The sequence below is a fragment of the Notolepis coatsorum genome (genome assembly GCF_963971535.1).
Source record: "Notolepis coatsorum genome assembly, chromosome: 12".
NCBI lineage: Eukaryota > Metazoa > Chordata > Actinopteri > Aulopiformes > Paralepididae > Notolepis > Notolepis coatsorum.
In genome coordinates this window covers 21,130,615-21,152,608 of record NC_140176.1, presented here as the reverse complement: position 1 = coordinate 21,152,608, position 21,994 = coordinate 21,130,615, and the positions used below count along the sequence as shown (strand labels likewise).

At 42.6% G+C, this 21,994-nt stretch overlaps 1 protein-coding gene across 1 annotated transcript; it reads left to right on the top strand.

Annotated features, from left to right (window-relative positions):
- Nucleotides 1–16,842: 16,842 nt before the first annotated feature.
- LOC311238629 (vacuolar protein sorting-associated protein 33A-like) lies at nt 16,843–18,645 on the top strand (the record flags this gene model as incomplete). Its single annotated transcript, XM_084326761.1, has 1 exon — nt 16,843–18,645. One exon carries the CDS (start codon nt 16,843–16,845, stop codon nt 18,643–18,645), a length of 1,803 nt encoding a protein of 600 aa, XP_084182887.1.
- Nucleotides 18,646–21,994: the final 3,349 nt, after the last annotated feature.

Sequence of the window (21,994 nt, the reverse complement as noted above, 5' to 3'; positions counted from 1 at the left end):
TTTTTAAAGCCGGGGTATGGTAGCTAGAGAAATGAAGAAACTAATTTCTGTCTGTCTCTTTTTTGAAGACCTCTGTATGTAATGAAGTCCCACTTGGGGCTTTGTTGATTAAGACGTCCAAAAAGGGTAACGATTGCAAATCAAACTTCAAAGTAAATTTTATCGTTAATCTACAAGAGTTGAGATATTCAAGGAAGTCATGGAGCTCAGACGATGTACCTGACCAAATAAAGAATAGGTCATCTATATAGCGCATGTAGGATTTGACATGTTTCTCAAACGGGTTATTTTTAAAAACATGTTCTAATTCAAATTTAGACATAAAAAGATTAGTAAGGTTCACTGCGGCTGGCGAGCCCATGCTGAGTCCTCTGTTCTGCAAATAATATGTATCTTGAAATCTAAAGTAATTCCTCGTAAACACAAGATCGGCTAGTCTAACTAGCGCGTCTGTGGAGGGGAGTGATTCTGCTCTCGAGTTTAAATAAAAACTCAATGCGTCTAACGCGTTAGCATGTGGAATGCTAGGGTACAGGCTGACTACATCCATTGTAACTAGAAAGTCTGTGGGACTAATATTACAGACTAGAAGCCCACTCAGGAAGGAAGTAGTGTCTTTTAAATACCCGCGTTGTGAAGAGGCCAAATCCTTAATATGTGCGTCTATATATTGCGATATTTTCTCTGTGGCAGAGCCTATGCCGGAGACTATAGGTCTACCAGGAGGGTTAACTAGATCTTTATGGATCTTGGGTAAGGTGTAAATGATAGGCGTAATTGGGTGCTCTACAAACATAAATTTAAATTCATTTTCAGTGATTACTTCAGCTAATCTGAGGCTTTTTAGGACTGTTTTAATTTCCGTAGAAAATCGGAAGACTGGATCTGAATTTAACTGGGTATACACCTCCATGTCATTCAATTGTCTCATAATCTCAGTCACATACGTACTCTTATTTTGGAGAACTATTCCTGCACCTTTATCCGCTTTTCTAAAAATTAAATCGTCTTTTTCCATGAGTTTCTTGAGCGCTCTCGACTCTGATTCTAGTAAATTGGGGTAAAGTTGGGCCTTGTGGCTGGTATCACATAAATTCATGACCTCATTCTGTACCAGTCTACAAAAAGTCCACTGAAGGTGGGTTAAGATGGGGTACAAACAAGCTGCGTGGCTTAAATACTCTACTAGTAGGCAAAGAGTGGGTATCGGGCTCCGTTTCTGTATCCACAACCACATTTTCTGGCACGTTTAGGTTAGTAACATATTGGTGACCGCAATAATGTTTTTGTTATAAGGCTCTGCAAATGTTACTGAATGATGTAGCAATGTATTTCCAGCTAAATTGAAATAATAAACAAATAAAGGGTCTCAATTAAATATGTGGTAGTAAAAAGAACCTGTGGGAGGATTTCAACAAGATAAATGCGACAACAGTGCAAAATATTTCACTAATATTTCAAAGCAAAAATATATATATATATATATATATATATATATATATATATATATATATATATATATATATATATATATATATATAAAAAAAATTAATGCTGCCCCCTGTGCCTATGAAAATGTGCACGCGTGCCTAGGGTTGCCTACCCCTGCGCTAGATTATTGGTATTATTTTTCATCATGCACGCACGGAAGCGGGGGAGGAAAAGTCGCCCCTCTGTGCTTTGGTCGCAGCCAACAGCAGGCACACACAGACACGTTGTGTTCGCTGCGAAAAACCAAACACATGAATCCAGTGTCCCCAAACTGTGTGTTATAACCGCTCCCCATGCCCAAGAAGGAAAACCCGGACCGGACTTCTTAGATCGATGCACAGCCCAAACCAGAGGGATTCCAATTATGTGCAATACCGGCCGCAAGGCGTTAAGCGGCCTTATTGGCCGTTTGCGATCTCAGAGCCATTCCCAATGATAACATCAGGCTGGATGGATGAATTATGAATGGATATAGCGAATAAGAGAAATAACGATTAAAACCCGACTTTTCTCGTGATTGGCGCTCAAGCGATGGCAAGTTAACCCGACTTATCGCGGGTCTGGCGTCCAATGTGTTAAGAATTACACCAGGATATTGATCTTATCAAAGAGCTACTCCATTTATTATCAAAACATACGGTCATACGGCTCTATATTCTCTCAATATACATGTAGATCGACATACTGTATAGATTTACAGACAAGAAGACAACTTAACGTTGTGCCGGACGAAAGGTGGACAGGAAGGGAAGTGAATCACAGGCTCAAATTAAACCTGTTGGAACATCAAGTACAAACAAGGAGTGCCACTTGGTGACCCAAACATGGCACTGCAACTAAATATTACCACAAAAATATAGTAGGCACATTTGTGACCGTTACACTATGAAGCAATCAGATTGCTTCATTTGGGCTACCCGTTTGATAATCATCATTATGCATTTTCTGGGTGAAGTGCTCCTTTAAGCCTTTTGAGGCGGTTGCCAAAATCTGCTCGCCATCTGCGGCCTGTTCAGTGGCGTCGGTAATGCAATGTAGGAGAGTTGCTTTCCCCTGTGGAGCGCTGCCTCACCCCCGGCTGCGACATCAATTCCGTATCAACTTCTGATAAGCAAGAGCTCAGGAGAAGTAACTCATAGACTGTGGAAGAATAAATAAATCATCCCGTCCCCGTGAAAGGGGTTAGAGTAGGGCCGCGTCGAGGAAGAGAGAGAGGATAATTTCTTGAAGAGACCACCGGTGTGGGGGAGTGACCTCTGTTTTCTAAAGGCGACTATCGATTTAAGTCATACAAAAAAAAGAAAAGACTGTCTGTCAGATTCTCTGTTCCTATCATCCACTGAGCTATATGTTTCTTTCCAGGCGTTGTATATCCAGGAGCATCAGGGCAAGGTGCAACCGAATCGCTTGACGGTTTCACAGAGTAGGAATTTACTGTCTCATCTTCTGTTTACAAGCGCGGGCCCCACATGGACCTGTAAAATCCAACACTGCAGTGAACACGGGGTCAAAGTCAGCAATTTTGTAAGTAAAATAGAGGTCGAGATACTGTCAAGTTTCCTACCAACCCTGCAGCCTCTTCCGTTTGTTCGACTCCCAGAGTAATGAAAGAACGTTTACACGGCCCCACTGCTGCACGGCCAGCTAGCAAAGGGAACACAGACTACTAGTGTGTCACAATGTAGAACCTAATAATAGAAGTAATAATAATAATAATAATAATAATACATTAGTGCTGTCAATCGATTAAAATATTTAATCTGATTAATCGCATTATTGTCCATAGTTAACTAATCGCATTTTCATTTGATTTGTTATCTACCTTAAGGCTATGTGTCCACTAATAGCCTTTTTTTCGAGGCTGACCGATTTGAAAAAAGTTCCAAGCGTTTTTCTGGGTCTCCCCAGAGCTCGCGCCAGCCGCGGCTCCGCCCCTTCCTCGATGAGTTACATTGATGAGCGCGCTCCTTTCCAAAAAAGTTTAACTACTTTCAACTTTATGAGCTGAGAGCGCTCCGACCAAAAACGCTGCCGTCGAGAGCTCATACAACGCGAGGCGCGGCTCTGGGAAGAGGAGCGCGCCTGTCACGCCTGTAGCATAGAAATGAATGACAGAAAGGAGCTGACAACTCATAAAACGTCCCCTATGGACACAAGCCCTAAACGGATATTTTTCAAGTTCCAAGTTTTAATACTCTTATCAACATGCGAGTCAACAAATGCTTGCTTTATGCAGCCATTTAACACAAAAGGATGACCCTCATGCATTGCAATTTTGCATCAAATTCAAAACAGTGATGCACAAAATAACTTAAATGAATAAAGTGTGCATGAAACACTTTACATTTGGAACAAATGTCAAAGTGCTACATGAAAGGACATGATAATAAAATAAAAATGAATAAAACAACCAATGAAATGAAAAAAAAAACATTCAGATCACAGTTAGCCTTGTTAAAAATAAATGTTTTTAGTCCCCTTTTGAATTTCTGCTCCACAGCCGAGGAGCAGCTTAGCAGAAGGCCCGGTCGCACATGGTGCGGAGGTTCGTCTTGTGTTTGGGTTTGAGTGTGTATCGGGTGTATTGAAAAGAAATATCTTGGGAGAATATTATTGGAAGATATTATTGCATGTCTCCCACCGATAATTCACAAAACATACGCCCCCCGCCCCCGATCTGTGGACCTCTTGAAGGTTAGGGCCGGGCATTCATTTAGGAAAATCAATATCCTTTTATTTCATATAGTGCTCTTAAATGCTGGCGGTTTCCCTGTCAGGAGGAAAATATCAATGCCGTTTCACGTACTCCATACTGATCGCTTAAAATCCTTATCAGAGGGGGGTGGAGAGTGAATTTCACCATGTGAGCTTGACACATGGACATGTCGAGAGAGAATGCATCATCGGGGGAAGGTTTTCAATATGATTATTAACTTTGAGTCGTACTCATTTTACAAAATGGTGGGGGGGGGGGGGCGGGGTCCTGGTCTGATTTACAGAGACTTTTAGCCGACAAGTTTTCACTCAATGTTTATTTTTTTTGCAGATGTCGCTTTAATTTGAGGAAATAAACACATTTTAATAAAACATTCCTGCCGTAGATTTCAACAGTGTTTTACAGCTTGGTTGAACGTTCACGCAAAAGTGCCCCCCCCCCCCCCCCCCCCCTTTGGCTTTGAAGTGACAGAACCAGCACAGCCGGTCCCGCCCCCGGATTCACAGCCGATACAAATGAAGATCTTTCTGACACATCCATAACGATAACACTGAAGAGGTGACCACGCCGTACAATCCACTGGCCGGAGAAGGATCCGATGTCCCCTCCCTCAATCTGACCATCCGTCCCTCCAGGCTTTAAACCCGACCCAGTGAACAGCTGTTACTCAGCGGAGTAGTATTCAGCTAAAAGAAATGTGCCGCTCGCTAAACCCGTGTTAAAAAGTTGTGCCGTCATTCAAGTGCCTGTCTTTAACACGTCTGCTCTGCCACTCAGGGGGATTGCATCTTTAATTCAGGTGGATTGCATCTTTAATAAGTGGGTGCCTTTAAGCAGTTCTGCAGTGTCTGTTATTCTCAGGGCATGTGTCTGACATTTCCCAGGGAGAAGCGATGATAGGCAGTTAGCTGATTGCCGGCTGACTAATACAAGTTGATGCTCACGTATGCACACACACACACACACACACACACACAGATTGGTAGGTGCCAGTGACACCCACATTATTGCTAGGTGACAGTAATGGCATGTAATGGAATGACGCATAGGGGTAGAGTAGGGACATGTTGTCACCTGTGTCACAACAGTCTGCTCCATAAACAGTGCTGCAGTTGACATTTGAGTGTTGACGAAAGAGGAAGAGGAGGGAGGAGGAAGAGAAGGAGGAGGGAGGGGAGTGACTGCAGCATTGCCAAGTAAGGACAGTGGTCCGCTGGGAGAACGTTTTTGTGCACATTGGAATGTCTGGCAGGACCAGCATTGGTACAGGAGTTCTGTAATCAGTAGATGAGATTAAGATAAGAACTTTATTTTCCTGGAGGGACAATTGTACACGGTTGTTGGCAGAGCCACACAGCAATGACTAAATAGAAAGAATAAATAAATAAAAAGACAAAATACACAGAAGCAGTTGAATGACTGAATAAATGATTTTATTTCTGTCTTTTTTTTTCTTTTTTTTTACAGAGCATAGTAGAACTTTAAAAAGAAAAAACGAAAAAAATTAAATGACCGAAAAGGTGTAGACTGAAGCCGAGGCTTTTAACACATTAATTGCGTTGAGTGCCAACAACGTTATGATCGTTATTTCTTTTATTCGCTATTGGCATTCATAATTCATCCAGGAAGCCAGTCTGATATTGCAACGCCTCAATACCGCCGCCTGGTGGATTTCATGGCGAGTTACACTCCACTCTAAACCGGAAGTGGCGCTCGGTGCATCGGGGAAAAAGCTCCGCCAGAGATATCTTGTTATGTTGATCAAGACAAACACTAGTGCATTTGATCGCTTTCGAGACGCAAGAATCAATATGCTTTTGGGGTTTATTGCGTCATACAAACGGAAAATGGATATAGCAGATTGGGTAATAATAATAATATGATTTTTTTTTCTCCAGACGCATCGGCCACAGGTAAGAGGTGTTACAAAGATGAAACATGGAATGTCCAGTTGTTGCTTTTCTTTTTAATCAAATCTTAATTTCTTTTATTTTTCTATTAGTTTACAATTTCTAGTTCAATTCAGTTCTTTCACCATCAAAATCATTTCACATTCTGTCTGCTTGACGAGCCACGCCAAACATATCACGGCTGTTTCTAATACAATCAAGTCGAGTCACATGCAGTTCACAGCAGTGCGGTGGTGGCAGGAGCTGTCCACTCTTGAGTGGTGCTGAAAGACAAATATATTAGTGGTGGCAAACACGCAGTGCTATTTTCAACTTCATTAAAGCAAATAAAAACAAATAAAACAAAACGTTATCACCAACTAAACTATGTGTGTGTATTTTATATATTACTTTATGAGTCTGTAATGAAAGTATTTTATCTATCTATAATAGTTACAACAAACTCCAGCCCGATGAACTCTGTTCATCAATTAATCTCAAGGTTATGCAATAACTGTATTGGCCGTCTGATTACTTTTCTTCCTGGCAACTGTATTGAGCAACTTCTAGTTTTGCCATCACAACCTGGGAATACTTCATGTATCCTTCCCATTCTCCAGAGTTGTCTTGGCAACATGGGTTCGTTCACTAGTACTACATCACCTTCCTTCAATGGTGTTGTTTACTTTGTGGAAGATGAGTGAGCAGATTTTAATTCCATCAGGTATTCACTTCTCCACCGATTCCAGTATCCATTGACGAGACGTTCTCTGTACCGCCATCTCTTGTTCATGTCCTTTCGAGTTCCTTGTTGTATGTCTGACTCTTTTAGTGTATCTATATATATTCAACAATTCTCTCAGATCTCATTGTGCATCTTGAAACAGTGCTGAGCAGTACTGAACAGATAGACTAAACAACATAGATTGAAGCCTGCATTTCTAGACCAGGGTGCCTTGCCTGCTGTGGAAAGAGCCGGCAAGTTGATTTACGTCTTTCAGGTGTGGAGGAATGTGTCGAGTCGGTGGTGATTTTGGAGACTGGGAAAATACAGTTTTCTTACCTTGTAGTAGTAACGTGAACATTTTGTGGCAGTAAACAGCCACAAGTTTTAGTCTAGGAAAATAGCTTTAGGATAACTTCGCTGTGGAAGAGAAATAAACCATTTGGATATCTTTGTTTTACACCGGAGCGGCTGTGGACATTATTTTTCTTTATCAATGAACGTACTACTCACGAGTAAGCGACTTTAACACAGGGCTGTACACTGCGATGATATCGTCGCGAATTGCCCCTTTAATTGGCCGTTGCGATTGGTAAATATTATCTGGGGGCGGGCTTGCGAGTAGTGCTTTCAAGTCTTGCATTCGCATTTCACTCCTAAATTATCCAAGGCGTTTGATGACGCGATGACGTCACTCACGCGAGCTGAGCAGTGAGCACTCAGCAGGCATGATCAGCGGGAACAATCGACTGAGCACTCACTCTGATAGACTGGCTGACTGTCTGATTTAGCTATGAAGAAAAGTAAAGTTAGTATTGCTTCATATTTTCGACGCGTTCGACCTCCTATAGTGAGCCGAACTGAACTGAACTCAGACACACGGAGAGAGCTGCGGCGTCTGCTGCTCCTCCTCCCTCCCGCACCCGTGGCTGTTGTAAACACTAGTCTAGTGGGACACTGGGACCTCGGTGAGCCGGCTAGCTACTGATAGCTATCAACAAATGCTCCAGTAAGTCTAGTAGTGCATGATAGCTCGCGTTAGCTTACTGTTCAAAACGAAACGTCCCATTAAACTAAATAGTTCAGATAGCTCCTGATATCAATGTCTTATAACACTGAGTCGATGCGTATTCGAGCTGAGGGCACGCTGAATATAGTCAATAGGGTCCAGCTGCAGCGCCGGAGAATCCTGGCCGTAGCTGGAGGCTACAGTATAGGGTCCAGCTGCAGCTCCGGGGAATCCTGGCCGTAGCTGGAGGCTACTCGAGTACACACAGACAGTGGAGCTGGTTGCATATAGCGAGCATTTAGACTTGTTGCGTGGTGGCGATGTCTCGCAGATAATACAACTACAAGTATGATTATATAATATATATATTTTATTATAAAAAAAAATGATATAAAATAATTTTTTTTTTTTTTATCAAAAACAATCGATATAAATAATGGTAAAATTGTTATTTAAAAATGTGCCCCTAAAAAATATTTTTTGCCCCTAAATTTCTCATTTAGGGGCAAGTGTGCCCCTAGTGAAAAAGCTTAGCGTACAGCCCTGTTAACAGGGTTCCCACACTTGCCTTGAACATTTTTTCCATGCTACCTCCTGATTTTCCAGGTACCATATTAAGTGATGATCTATAGGCCCCTGAAGCTTTACGCCCCCATCCGCGCCCCCCTCCCCTCACACACACAAGACACAACCCCCTAGGACACCTGACTACTTACTTGATTTAAAAGATGTGCCAGTCAAATCTACATTGTAAATGCTTAGAGATTATGTCTTATTGATAATATCAATGCATGAAATAATGCAACAAGCTGTAGATGAACAACAATTTATTGAACTGGAATTTTGAAACACATGAGCACTGGGATTGATATAATGTTCTCTCTTCCACTCCTCTCCTATCTCATCCTGTCCTCTTCTCTCCACACCTCCCCTCTTGTGTCTGCTCCTGTCTTCTCTTCCTACTCTGTCATCCTCTACTCTCTTCTCCTCCTCCTCTTTCATCTTCGACCCTCTTCTCTTCCTCCTCCCTCTTTCCTTTATTATTAGTCTTATTAGATTATGAGTCTTACGTAGAAGAGGTAGTATTGCCTACTCTTCTTTTGTAAATCAAACTAATTAACCTAAAAGGGAAAACATACAGCTGGTCCCCTGTGGTTCAGCAACCCCACTAGTAAGCTTAGCTTAACAGTATAGATGTATAGAATCAGTCTAGGCATGATCAATGATTTTTTTTAAATGTCTCACCCCAAATGTTCCTATTTAGTAGTATAATCTTTTTTAAGAAAAAAAACAAAAATCACAAAATAGCTAAAAGTAGATATAAGAATGAATGTTACAAAATGTATTAAGACTAGACTATTCATGTCAACTAGTATAGAAGTAATGTCACAGCCTAATGTGAAAATGTATTGGTAGTTAGCTAGCAATGCAAGCTAGCCAACACTAGCTAGTAGCTAGTTAGTTAGCAAACTGAATGTTGGCTAGCAAGATTGCACTCCATGTGCTTGCACCATTAACAAAATCCAAATTCAAAACAAACTCAAACTCAATTTGCTAGCTAGTTAGCAAGATTGTACTGCTTACTAACTAACGTTGATAAACCCAGGTTTACCACACAGTTAAAACACAGCTACAGTACTTACATTTGAGGATAAACTTGCATAAGAAGTTTCACTGTAGATGTCAAGGCTCCCGCGTTGGCTGGGAAATGCATGTATTTGACCCTTCTATTGAGATCGCGAGTAACGTTATTATTCCTGAAGTCCACCAATCCGAAACTATACTTTTAAAGTCCATATCATCTGCATTGCACTTTATATTGTATTGTAACTCAGTTACTAATTTTTTTTCTACTCTGTTGTATATTGTATAATATGTATATTGAACACTTTTGTTTTGAACACTTTTGTTTAAAACTTGTTACGTATTTTTGTATTTTATACTTATCTATTTAATTTTTTATCTAGCACACTCAGGAGCAGAACAGAAAAAAGCATTTCATATAAAAGTATTCTGTATTTTTGTATGACAACTAATAAAGAAACTTGAACTTGAAACTTGAACCCATTAGATATTAAAGAAGCCATTAGCAGGAGATTAAAAAGAAGACAAACCTTATTAGCCGAGAGTGGGGGCGGGACACAGATGGCGAGTGACAGATGGCTCCACCAAAGGCTAAGCGCACAGTGCTGTTAGAGTTGGCAGTAGAGCTGCTAGAAGTACCATTCAGCTTAGAAGGAGAGGCGGGGTTAGAGGCGGGGTTAGTCAAACCATTGCATGATCTGCATACAGCCAGGTTATGAAAGGTGTGTAATCATTTGGAACGAGGACCGTGTAGACCAGGGTTGTGCTGAAGACATGATGCTCAAATCAATTCAGGAAGGTGGGTCTTCTTAAACATGAAAATACTGGAAAAACCTCTTTTGTGAGAAGATTGTCATGTCCAACCTATTAAGAAATAACTGAGAATGAATGTTCTACTATTAACAAATGAAGTGCAGTGTAGGGCACAGGGAACAAACTTAACTTTTTGACTTACCAGCCATTTGGCTGGTAGATTTTAAAAACTACCAGCCGGGCAGATTTTTTACCAGCCAAAAATTATAAATAGCTTTTTAGTATATCGCCATGTGTTATTATTACATATAATACTCTCATATGCTATTTTCAATTAATATCATAAACAACATAAGGAATATTAGCATCATTTTGAGTGGACTGAAGGAATGAGTCAGCGTTAATAGTTTTAAATGCAAATAATGTATTGAAACATAGAAGTGGGGTCGGGACACACACACACTGTGTTTCAACTCACCACCCCCGCATCATATTGTAGTCTGTCTTCAAACTTCCACTCCTCTCGAAACTTTTATATTTGAATATCAACATTATCTGTCCATCCTCAGTAATCCTCAGTTTACTATAATATACTCCTGTCCTGAGTCCTGACTAGTGACTCTGTCGTCTTTCCAAACGCACGCACACACACACAGGGAAGGGGAGAGTGCCCCCCCCCCCCATTTCCCTTTCCTCAGTCCACACTGTCTGCTGTTCACTATGGCTCTGCCTCGTCTGATCAGGATTAGCTTGTTAGCTTACGTTAACGTTGTAGTGATTGGTACATAAACGTTAATTTTGGGCGATGTGGGCATAAAGGAATGGCTACGGTGCAAAGCATGTAGATGCATTTGACTCGTGAGAAGAAAAAAAATATCACAGACTTATTTTGAGTCTGTAGGCGCACTGCTGTGTTAACGCTGCTGTGTTAACGCTGCTCTGCAAGAAACACAGAGTGGGCGGATATCATATGACTCGCGGAGTTGCTACAGGGTTTTTCAAAATAAGAGTATCATATGAACCTGAACGTTGCTAGCTGCCGGAGCCCAGATATTATGACTGGAGCTGCGCTTGGGGCGGCAATGAGACCCGCACAGGATTTTCAAAATAAGAGTATCGATATGAACTACACGCCAGATGGCGGGCAGAGCTATTATTTTTAGTCGCCAGACGGTAAATCTACAGGCCATTGGCGAATGGCGTGTAGTTATTTTGTTCCCTGGTAGGGCAGCAACTAACTATTTTGTTATCGATTAATCTGTCAACTCAATTGTATTGATTAGTCGTTACCAGGGGGAAAAAACTATTGATTACATTTGCAATTGAACATTTCTAAATGTATTGACATGTTTTTCAAGTGCGGTACTAACTGTCCTCAGGTCACATGGGTAGTTGCCTCTCTGACACCCCCTACTGAATACCCAGAGTAGGAGATGAGCCACGAAGTTTATTTATGTCTGTAAATGCTGTGTAGTGTGGATGCCTACTGTACTGTACTGTACATTAGTAGGGTGAGTAACCTACATGCCTGAAGTGTTATCGAGACTATCACTACAATGGCATTACTGCTTTTTATCCATTAACTCATTATAGCTACTTTATGATCTTGAAATAATATAACACCCACCAGTTACTATGACAGTATTTATCATTACATACAATGTATCTATGCCTATAGAGAGACTTCTTGCCGGCCAAAAAAGTAAATCCCCACGCGTTATCGCTTCACTCCACGCTATGTTACCAGTAGAGTGGACCGTCGGCCCTCATAGACGTGCGTAGTGGTTGTGGATGGGCGGACAAAATGTTTGCTAAAACTGGGTCAATATCGATACTTTTTTTTTCCTCTTCATGAAAGTTACATTTGGCCTAGTCCACATTGTTTATTGAACAAAAATACAACCTGCAAGTGGGCCTTTAACACAACATGTAAGATTAGTAACACAACATGTCACTAATGTTAACTCAACATGTAACTAATGTTAACTCAACATGTAACATTAGTAACACAACATGTCACTAATATTAACACTAACACAACATGTCACTAATGATGTTACACAACATTTATTTACACTTAACACTTTGAGTTCCAACAACGAGAAATCTCTATGATCTATGTCACACAGATGCGAGTAAAAGAGCCTGAGGCCCAGTACTGCCTCCTGCCTGGTTAACACATTGGGTGCCAGCAACGAGATATCTTGTTGTTGGCCGCCATGCGTTGAGTGCAAACAACGAGAAATCTCGTTATTTAATCGTTATTGCTTTTATTAGCGATATCCATTCATTTTTCATCAATCCAGCCTCACGTTATCATTGGGACTGGCTCTCTCGAAAAGGGAAAATACCACCCCCTATCGTCTCCCGGATGGTAATGCACCCATTGGATCGGACTCAATGGAAATGCATGGGGGGGGAAAAAAAACGGATTCCACATTTTACTTCTCAGGCATGTAACCCGAGACGATTGCATTCATTGGGGACCATCAGAGCAGTGTGGAATATGTGTTTCGAGGTTGGATCGTTGGATCAATAAACGCGATCGATATTTGGAATGGCGATCAGGAATTGGAACAATCTTTTTGCAGAACATCTGATGTGAGGTAAGGAATCTATTTTACCAGTCTTGGGGTAATCAGATGTTTTTTTTCACATATTCCACAACGTGTCCCCTATGTGTGTATGTATGTATATGACGTTAGTGCTGACCAGGTCAGAGATAATCGATTTTTCAGCCCGCTTCTCTAGCGTGCATAAGTACACATATACTATCGATAATCTAGCGTTTATTTGAAAACGATTCATAAATCAGCCGAAAAATGACAACGTGTTGTGTGTATTCCAGTAAATGGCTATTTCCGCGGAATATTTTTTTTCTTTCTAGAAATTTCCAAAAACGTCAGTTTTTCAAAACGGTATATAACGAAGGTGGCTAAGATCTACAGCGTTCCCAAATAGGCACACAGTGCATTCCTGATGTTGCGACTCCGGTTCGCTTGATTGTGATTGTCTGGCTCACCCACTCCATCCTCTTCATCTGCAGGATCTTCATCTACAAAAGGTTCACGGTGGATTTCACAATAGTTGTGTAGCACACAACATGCTGAGATGATGTCGGAGGCATGAGAAATGTGTGCATCACATCTCTTAAGAAGACATCTCCATCTGCCTTTTAGGCGGCCAAAAGCTCTTTCCACCGTCATCCTTGCTTGACTGAGCGGATAATTGAAGTTAGTTTCCTCAGGTGTTATACCTCTCCCTTCTTGGTATGCCTTCATGAGCCATGGCAGTAGTGGATAGGCCACATCGCCAAGAATGACCAGAGGCACATCCACTCCTTCAAACATCTCAAGTCCATTCTGGCAACAGTGTTGGCCCTGTTGATAAAAAGAGGAGTTGGCAAAAACTCTGGCATCATGTACTTTACCTGGCCAGCCCACATTAATATCCCAAAATTGCATGGCATCATGTACTTTACCTGGCCAGCCCACATTAATATCCCAAAATTGCATTTTGTGGTCTACCACGGCTTGTATAATCACAGAATAGAACCCTTTCCTGTTATGATAATCAGCAGGGTCATCAGTTGGAGCCAGAATGCCAATGTGTGTCCCATCTATTGCCCCAGCCACCTGTGGGAACCTCCATCTATCGCAGTAGCCCTGCGCTATCACCCTAAACTCAGCAGCAGATGGCTTTTTAATATATTCTCCTTTCAGTACTTTGTTTATGGCTGCCACAACCTGTTGTGTAATCACACAGGCAGTGGACCGGCCTACACCAAATAAGTGGGAGATGGATCTAAATTCTAAGTTGGTTGCTAACCTCCATAAGCATATTGCATTGTACATATGTCTAAACTGAACACTGTGACCTCTTTTTTTTTACTTCTAATTTTACTATGTTTTTATTTCATACTTATCTTGTCTTGCACAGTCTCTGGAGCGCAACAGTAAGAAGCATTTTGTACAAAAGTATTCTGTACTTCTGTATGACAACTATTAAAGAAACTTGAAACTATTGCTACCCTAAGTTCCATAGGGACAGGGCGTCTGAATCTGGTGTTTTGGTGTATCAGGCTGGGCCGCAGGATGTCACACAGGTGCAAGTATGTGCCTCTTTTCATCCTGAAATTGGCTAACCAGTCTCTGTCAGTCCAGGAGTCACTCAGGTGTCGCCACCAATCTAAGGGTCGTGGGTAGATCCACATGCTCCTGTAGAGACATAGGATTTGCACATACACACATTTCTGATTAATTAATTTATTAATAGTAGACCTCTGTGAATCACTTCATGATATATAGATAGATCCATGAAGGGGAATTGAATGTTGTAGCAGCATACATAAATCACATTTTACAGTAGCAGGTAGGCCTACATAAACATAATGATGTAAAATTTAAAAAGATTATTTAAAACGCAAGTTTTAGTCCACAAACAAATCCATAAATCCACAAGATGGCACTTGTTGTTAAACTATGCTACTAGAGAAACCACTTGTTGTGTTGTGAACTCCCAACGTATTATAGATTCAACCATATGGACCCATAAGCAATAGTAGCGTAACGTACCTCACTCGTCTTCTGTGCAAAAACACAGCCAACATATCGTGGGCATCCATCAGGGTTCGACGTCTCCTCCTTTGGTGGTAATCTCTGCGATGTCTCCCCTGAATTATGTGTAGCAATGCTACATCGATCCCACGTCTTGCGTCCTCGTACTCTGCCTCTACTGCTTGTATTTGGCAGGCACACCATAACAGAACAATGACAGCCATGAAGGCAATCACAAAACGGCGGTGTGGCTCCATATTGTTGCTGTCAACAATAGATTTCAAAGATGTCTGGTGAATGTGAAAGAGGAAAGAACTGAATTGATAACTAGGGCGCTCTTCTCAATTGTTTCCCTCGCGCTAAACCCGCAAATGTTAATATGTCTCTCATGACAGCCATAGCAACAGGCATAGCAACCAGGCATCAGAGTGACAGCAATAAAAATGTAAACAGTCGCCGCATGGGCGAGTTGCGTCATTACGCTGTCGGCTGTAACACTTCCCCCGGTCCTGTGGGACCAGCCGGCAACCCTCCGCCCGGTTCGGTTCACAACCCCCCTTCAATACACTTCACAATACAACATTGGCAACCGGTGGGCTGAGCCAGATGTGGCAGATCTGGCATCAGCTCACGCACCTAATTAACTTTATCATCTGCCATTTATGTTTCTTATGTTCGTTGTCTATGTTGTCATTGTTGTTTCCATTTTGTTAGATTTGTGTTTCCCTGTCTGTGTTTTGTAAATGTGTTTTAGTCTGTTGGTCTCAGTTTGTTCTATTGTTTTTGTTTTGTTGTCGGTCACATGATCCCTGTAAGAGCCAAAGCTATATATATTTAGGTTATTGTATGAATGTTTAATATTGGATTGGATTGGATTTAGATAAAGTCATTGAACCGTCGTATTTGTCATAATAGAGCATTCTAGAACATAGAACCTTCTAGAACGTTTGTGGTGATGTCGTAATAGACCTTGCTGGAACATAGAATTTTTTTCTTTTCTTTTTTAAACACACATAAACAAACATGACAACACACGATAAGATACACAAGCATTAATATACAGTGTATATCCAACGAAATTACCATTTATACCAATGTCTTATACAGGATATACCCCTAATACCTGTTATCTAAAAACCTACACACATATGCTCCAGCTCGAACCCCCCCCTCCCGGACCCCTCTTTGGATAGTACCTCCATTATCCCTCGCTCCTAACCAGACACTACCATTATAAGCTAGCTTTTATTCTCTCCACCACTTCTAACCACATTGACATTTTGGATTCATTGAGACCCAGAATTCTTGCTGTAGATATTTCTTGATAAATCACATCGAGATATGTAAGAAACCAAACATTGTACATTGGGAGCATTTGGAGTCTTGTTTAAGACCCATTCTGTACAGTCTTATAGGAGTCAAGTATGTCCTGTGAATATAGTTAACATAGAACATTCTGTAACGTTTGTGGCGATGTCATAATAGACTTTCTAGAACATAGAACATTCTAGAACCACAGTATGACGTCATGATAGAAAGTTATGGAACCTTCATGATGTCACCGTATGATGTCATAACCGACATGATAACCGACATTCTAGAACATTTGGGCGTTTTCTCAGAACGGCAGTGTTGCATCTTCGACCAGACTGAACAGCACCGAACGGATGGACTCAACAATGGACTGAAGCCAGAAGCCAGCAAGTGGATTTACGGCTTTCACATTACGAAGGAATTTTCATGTGTCGAGTCGGCTGTGATTTTGGGGACTGGGAAAATACAGTTTTCTTACCTTGTAGTAGTATTTGTACCTTGTATTGGTACTTGTAGCTAGTAGGAGCCACTTGTAGTAGTACTTGTAACTTGTAGTAGTATTTGTAGTAATGACAGGAATATTTAGGAAAGTAGATTTAGGACCACTTCTGTAAAGAAAGACTTTGCAAATAAACCATTTTGATATCTTTACTTTGCACTGGAGCGGCTGTGGACATTGCTTTTCTTTATCAACGGACGTACTACTCACGAGTAAGTAATTTGACCAGTGGAGTGTATCGTCGGCCCTCACAATCCCTGTCTACATTGAAGTCACCTGACAAGTCTGCTGTTCTGTTGAAGGAAAAATGGCTGCGCACTTATCCTACGGAAGAGTAAATTTAAACATTTTGAGAGAAGCAGCGCGAGAGGAGCTTCGGGAGTTTTTAGACAAATGTGCAGGGAGCAAGGCCATAGTTTGGGATGAATACCTAACAGGACCGTTTGGATTGATAGCACAATATTCCTTGTTGAAGGAACATGAGGTGGAGAAGATGTTCACCCTCAAGGGGGGCCGTCTCCCAGCTGCTGATGTCAAAAACATCATCTTTTTCGTCCGTCCCAGGCTAGAGCTTATGGACATCATTGCTGAAAATGTCTTTAGCGAGGACAAGATGCATTCGGCACGTGACTTCCACATCCTGTTTGTTCCACGGCGGAGCATGCTGTGTAAACAGCGGCTGAAGGAGCAGGGCGTTCTGGCCTGCTTCACCAATATCGACGAGTACATCTTGGATCTGATCCCCTACGACGATGACCTGCTCTCCATGGAATCTGAAGGCGCCTTCAGTGAATGCTATCTAGAAAATGACCAGACAAGCCTTTACCACACCGCCAAAGGCCTCATGACTTTGCAGGCACTATATGGGACCATACCACAGATCTATGGGAAAGGAGACTGTGCACGGCATGTGGCTAATATGATGCTGAGAATGAAGAGGGAGTTTGCTGGCAGTCAGACACAGATCCTGCCTGTGTTTGATACACTGCTGCTCCTGGACCGTAACATCGACCTGCTCACACCACTGGCCACACAGCTCACCTACGAGGGACTCATTGATGAGATCTATGGAATCACCAACGGTTATGTTAAGTTGCCTCCGGAGAAGTTTGCTCAGAAGAAGCAAGGTGAAGGGGGTAAAGACCTGCCCACAGAGCCCAAGAAGCTGCAGCTCCACTCGGCAGAGGAATTGTACGCCGAGATCCGGGACAAGAATTTCAATGCTGTTGGGGCAGCACTTAGCAAGAAGGTCAAAATAATCTCTGCTGCCTTTGAGGAGCGCCACAACGCTAAAACAGTGGGAGAAATCAAACAGTTTGTGCCGCAGCTGCCCCACTTGCAGGCAGCACGGAGCTCGCTGGCTAACCACACCTCTATAGCTGAGCTGATCAAGGACATCACCACCTCTGAGGCTTTCTTTGATAACCTGACAGTGGAGCAGGAGTTTATGACTGGAGTCGACACAGACAAGGTGAACACGTACATAGAGGACTGCATCGCCCAGAAAGATCCTCTGATAAAGATTCTGCGTCTGGTCTGTATGCAGTCTGTCTGCAACAATGGCCTGAAGCAGAAGGTGTTGGATTACTACAAGAGGGAGATCTTACAGACTTACGGTTATGAGCACATGCTGACACTGAACAACCTAGAGAAGACGGGGCTTCTGAAGCCCCAGGCCAGCTCCAGGAAAAACTACCCCACTATTAGGAAGACCCTCAAGCTCTGGATGGAGGATGCTAATGAACAGAACCCCAATGACATCTCCTATGTGTACAGTGGCTATGCTCCCCTGAGCATCCGACTGACCCAGGTCCTGGCCAGGCCCGGCTGGCGGAGCATCGAAGAGGTTCTGAAGATGCTCCCGGGTCCACATTTTGAGGAAAGACAACAGCTGCCTGCTGGACTTCATAAGAAATGTCAACAGGGGGAGAACCGGACCACACTGGTGTTCTTCCTCGGGGGAGTGACGTACGCAGAAATAGCCGCCCTGCGCTTCCTCTCTCAGATGGAGGACAGCGGGATGAAATACATCATCGCCACCACTAAACTCATCAACGGCACCAGCTGGATCAAGTCCCTCATGGACCGCCCTGAATCCCAGGCCCTCTGAACCGCCTCCCATGAGGAGACCCCAGCCCCAGGTCCCACTCCGGAGCCATCGCCTCTACCCTCCATCCTCCCCAGCTCCAGTCCTCCTCGTCAACCCCCTCCCCCCGACCCAGTTCCCACAGGTCCCATTCCTCAACCCCCCTTCCCCCAACCCCTCTTCGCCGGTGCTGCATCCCTCCCTCCCACCCTTCCTGTTCCCGGGGGGCCTGCTAGGCCGCCTGGGAGTCAACCTTCGAGGGCGGGGTACTGTAACACTTCCCCCGGTCCTGTGGGACCAGCCGGCAACCCTCCGTCCGGTTCGGTTGGTCCAGGACTCAGACATTCACAACCCCCCTTCAATACACTTCACAATACAACATTGGCAACCGGTGGGCTGAGCCAGATGTGGCAGATCTCGCATCAGCTCACGCACCTAATTAACATTGTCATCTGCCATTTATGTTTGTTATGTTCGTTGTCTATGTTGTCGTTGTTGTTTCCATTTTGTTATATTTGTGTTTCCCTGTCTGTGTTTTGTAAATGTGTTTTAGTCTGTTGGTCTCAGTTTGTTCCATTGTTATTGTTTTCCCGTGTGTGCTCTGTGTTCTGTGCTCTGTGTTCTGTTAGGTTTGTCTACCACACCTGTGTCCTGTTTGTAATTACCTTTTGTCTCTAATTAGTGTTTGTATATTAACACATTCGGGACGGGCCACATATATATCCGTGTTTCGAATCCATGCTTAAGGGACCAACCACAGATATCTCCGTGGCAGGGTTGTTTTGTTTTTATTCCATTTTAATAACCTATTCAAGGTCGCCGAGCTGCACTGCAGATGTACCCTACTCTTTGAATTCGAAAAAGTGCATTACCGGCCAGATCCTCTTAGGGGCGCTGTATCGATAATGCAGTGTTCCCTGTGGCAGAAGTTGTCTTTTTTTCTTCTGGATTTCCAATGTAGTTTTTCTACTCAACTGAAGCGATCGCTATTGCCTGTTGCACGGAATACGTTTTGGATCGCGGATTTCACGATGCAGTAAAGGAATTTATCATCAGCCAATGGACATATCGATCTACCAGATGGCGATCGATAACTGGGAAATGGTGTGGGGGATCCAACCGGCTCATGGTAAGATCTTTTTCACGTAAATTACATGCTGATCAGAGCTTGTTATGATACTCAACCAGCCGTTCAGCGTATGTGGCTACTGAGACGAACACGGTTATTGGTAATCAATAATCAGAAACGACGTCCCCCGCCCCCCCCCTTCCATGCATTCATGCTTGAGGATCGTACCGATCATATGCAGTTTGAGTTTTAACTGTAGCTTCTGTATAACTGAAATGCCATTGGATATAACGTTAGTAGCTATTAGCCCTTTATCCAGCCTTCCAGGAAATATACTAGACCAAATCCCGTATAACGCTTATATTCACGGCGCTATAAAATGAGAACGTATTGATGAAAAAATGATTTCTTTAAGCCATTTTGAAGGGACGGTTTATGGACTCAATTGACAATGAGAATGGACAGATAGCAATACTATAAAGTATAGATTTAGCTCTACAAACAGCCCCACGGACTGTGCAAGTCTGTTTACATACTGTATGCTGGCTGTCTACAGTGATTTTAGACGCATCCAAATGGCCACCAATGTGTTAAGTGTCTGGACCAGCAGAGACTTGCTGGTTCATTGTCTAAATGTTACCTGTGTTTGTCAGTCATGTATCTTGTCTTGTTATCGTCACCACGCCGTCTCTTATCTGCTCATTTCAAGCCTTCTTTCGTATTCACTCTGCTATCTGGGTTCCAATCACCATGCCGAGTAAGCGCACTCGTAACAGTCGGCATCTGTTTACGTTTGTGAGTGCTAGTCCAATAGATGAACGACTTGGCGACTGCATGTCCTTTGTTTACAAATTAGGTCTGCACCAAAAAGGACAGTGAACACAGACCAAAATCAAACAATGTATCATTTTCACATTTGGTCCACCAGAAAGTCCGGACTATCCGCGGACTTTCAGGTGTGAACACGGCCTAAAACTAAATTATATTCAAGAGAAAATGTGTAAACCAACTAGCATCACTCATCTGTGTTACAGAAGCACACTCTACAAGGCACTTGCCGGACCTCTCTGTGCTCAAGGTGGAAGAGGCTTACAAAAACGTTGACCCCCTGTCCAAATTACTATACTGATTTTCAATAGCATATTCAAGAAGCACATTCTAATATAATTTGTTTGTGTTTATATACAGTTTGTAATCAGTGAAAAAGGTCAACCAATTATCTAAATTGGTTATTTTTAATCAAATAGATTATAATTGCTAGTAGTTCAATTAACTCAATTAACTACCTCCAGGTTCTGAGAGGCGTGCCATGTTCGGGGGCTGACTATACGGCCAGTATATCATAACAACCTTTCATTGTGCGTGAGGCTGTTTGTAGAGCTAAATCTATACTTTATATTATTGCTATCTGTCCATTCTCATTGTCAATTGACACTATAAACCGTCCCTTCAATATGCCTTAAATAAAAAAAAATCATCAATACGTTCCCATTTTATAGCATCTTGAATATGAACGTTATAGCAGAATGTTCTGGGGTATTTCCTGGAATGCGAGATATAGGGTGCTAAGCTAATGTTAAATCGAATGGTGTTTCGGCTATAGACAAGCTAGAGTTAAAACTCAAAATGCATATTGTCGGTATCATGGTCCACCATGAATGCATGAAAGAGGGAGGGCGGGGGACCTCGTTTCTGATTATTGATTACCAATAACGGCATTAGCCTCAGTAGCCTCATTCGCTGACCGGGTGGATGGCCCGACCAAGCTGAAATTGACGTCAAATCGCTCTTACCTGTGGCCGGTTGGACTGCCTGTACGTTAATGCCAAGCAAGCAGTGCAAAAATGCTTCCGCATTCGTCACCGCACGCTAGTGCGGTAAAGCGCCCTTCTTTTCAGACAAATGCTACCGTGCGTGCACCGGCGGCGGCGTGCTCGCTCAGGTGCGTGCGTGCGCCGGCGTGCTCGCGCGAGGTGCCCGCGCATGCGCATGAGATCCCGCCTTGGTTGGAGCTCAATATATATAAGTCACCGCCTCTTATTCACTATCTGGCACTAGCTCAATTGGCAAGGACACATGGCTGTGGATCCTATGGCTTGTTTGCTGGCGAGTTCGAATCCCATCGAAAATATTTTTTAACGTGATTTTTTTTTAACGTGTATTCTTTCGCCGGTTAAGGTTAGGCATTGTTTCGGAGTTGGTTAAGGTTAGAACGGTTAAGTTTAGGCGCTGTTAAGGAGCTGGTTAAGGTTAGAGTTTGTCAAAGAGAATGGCAATATAATTTCTATGGTTAAGGTTAGGCAT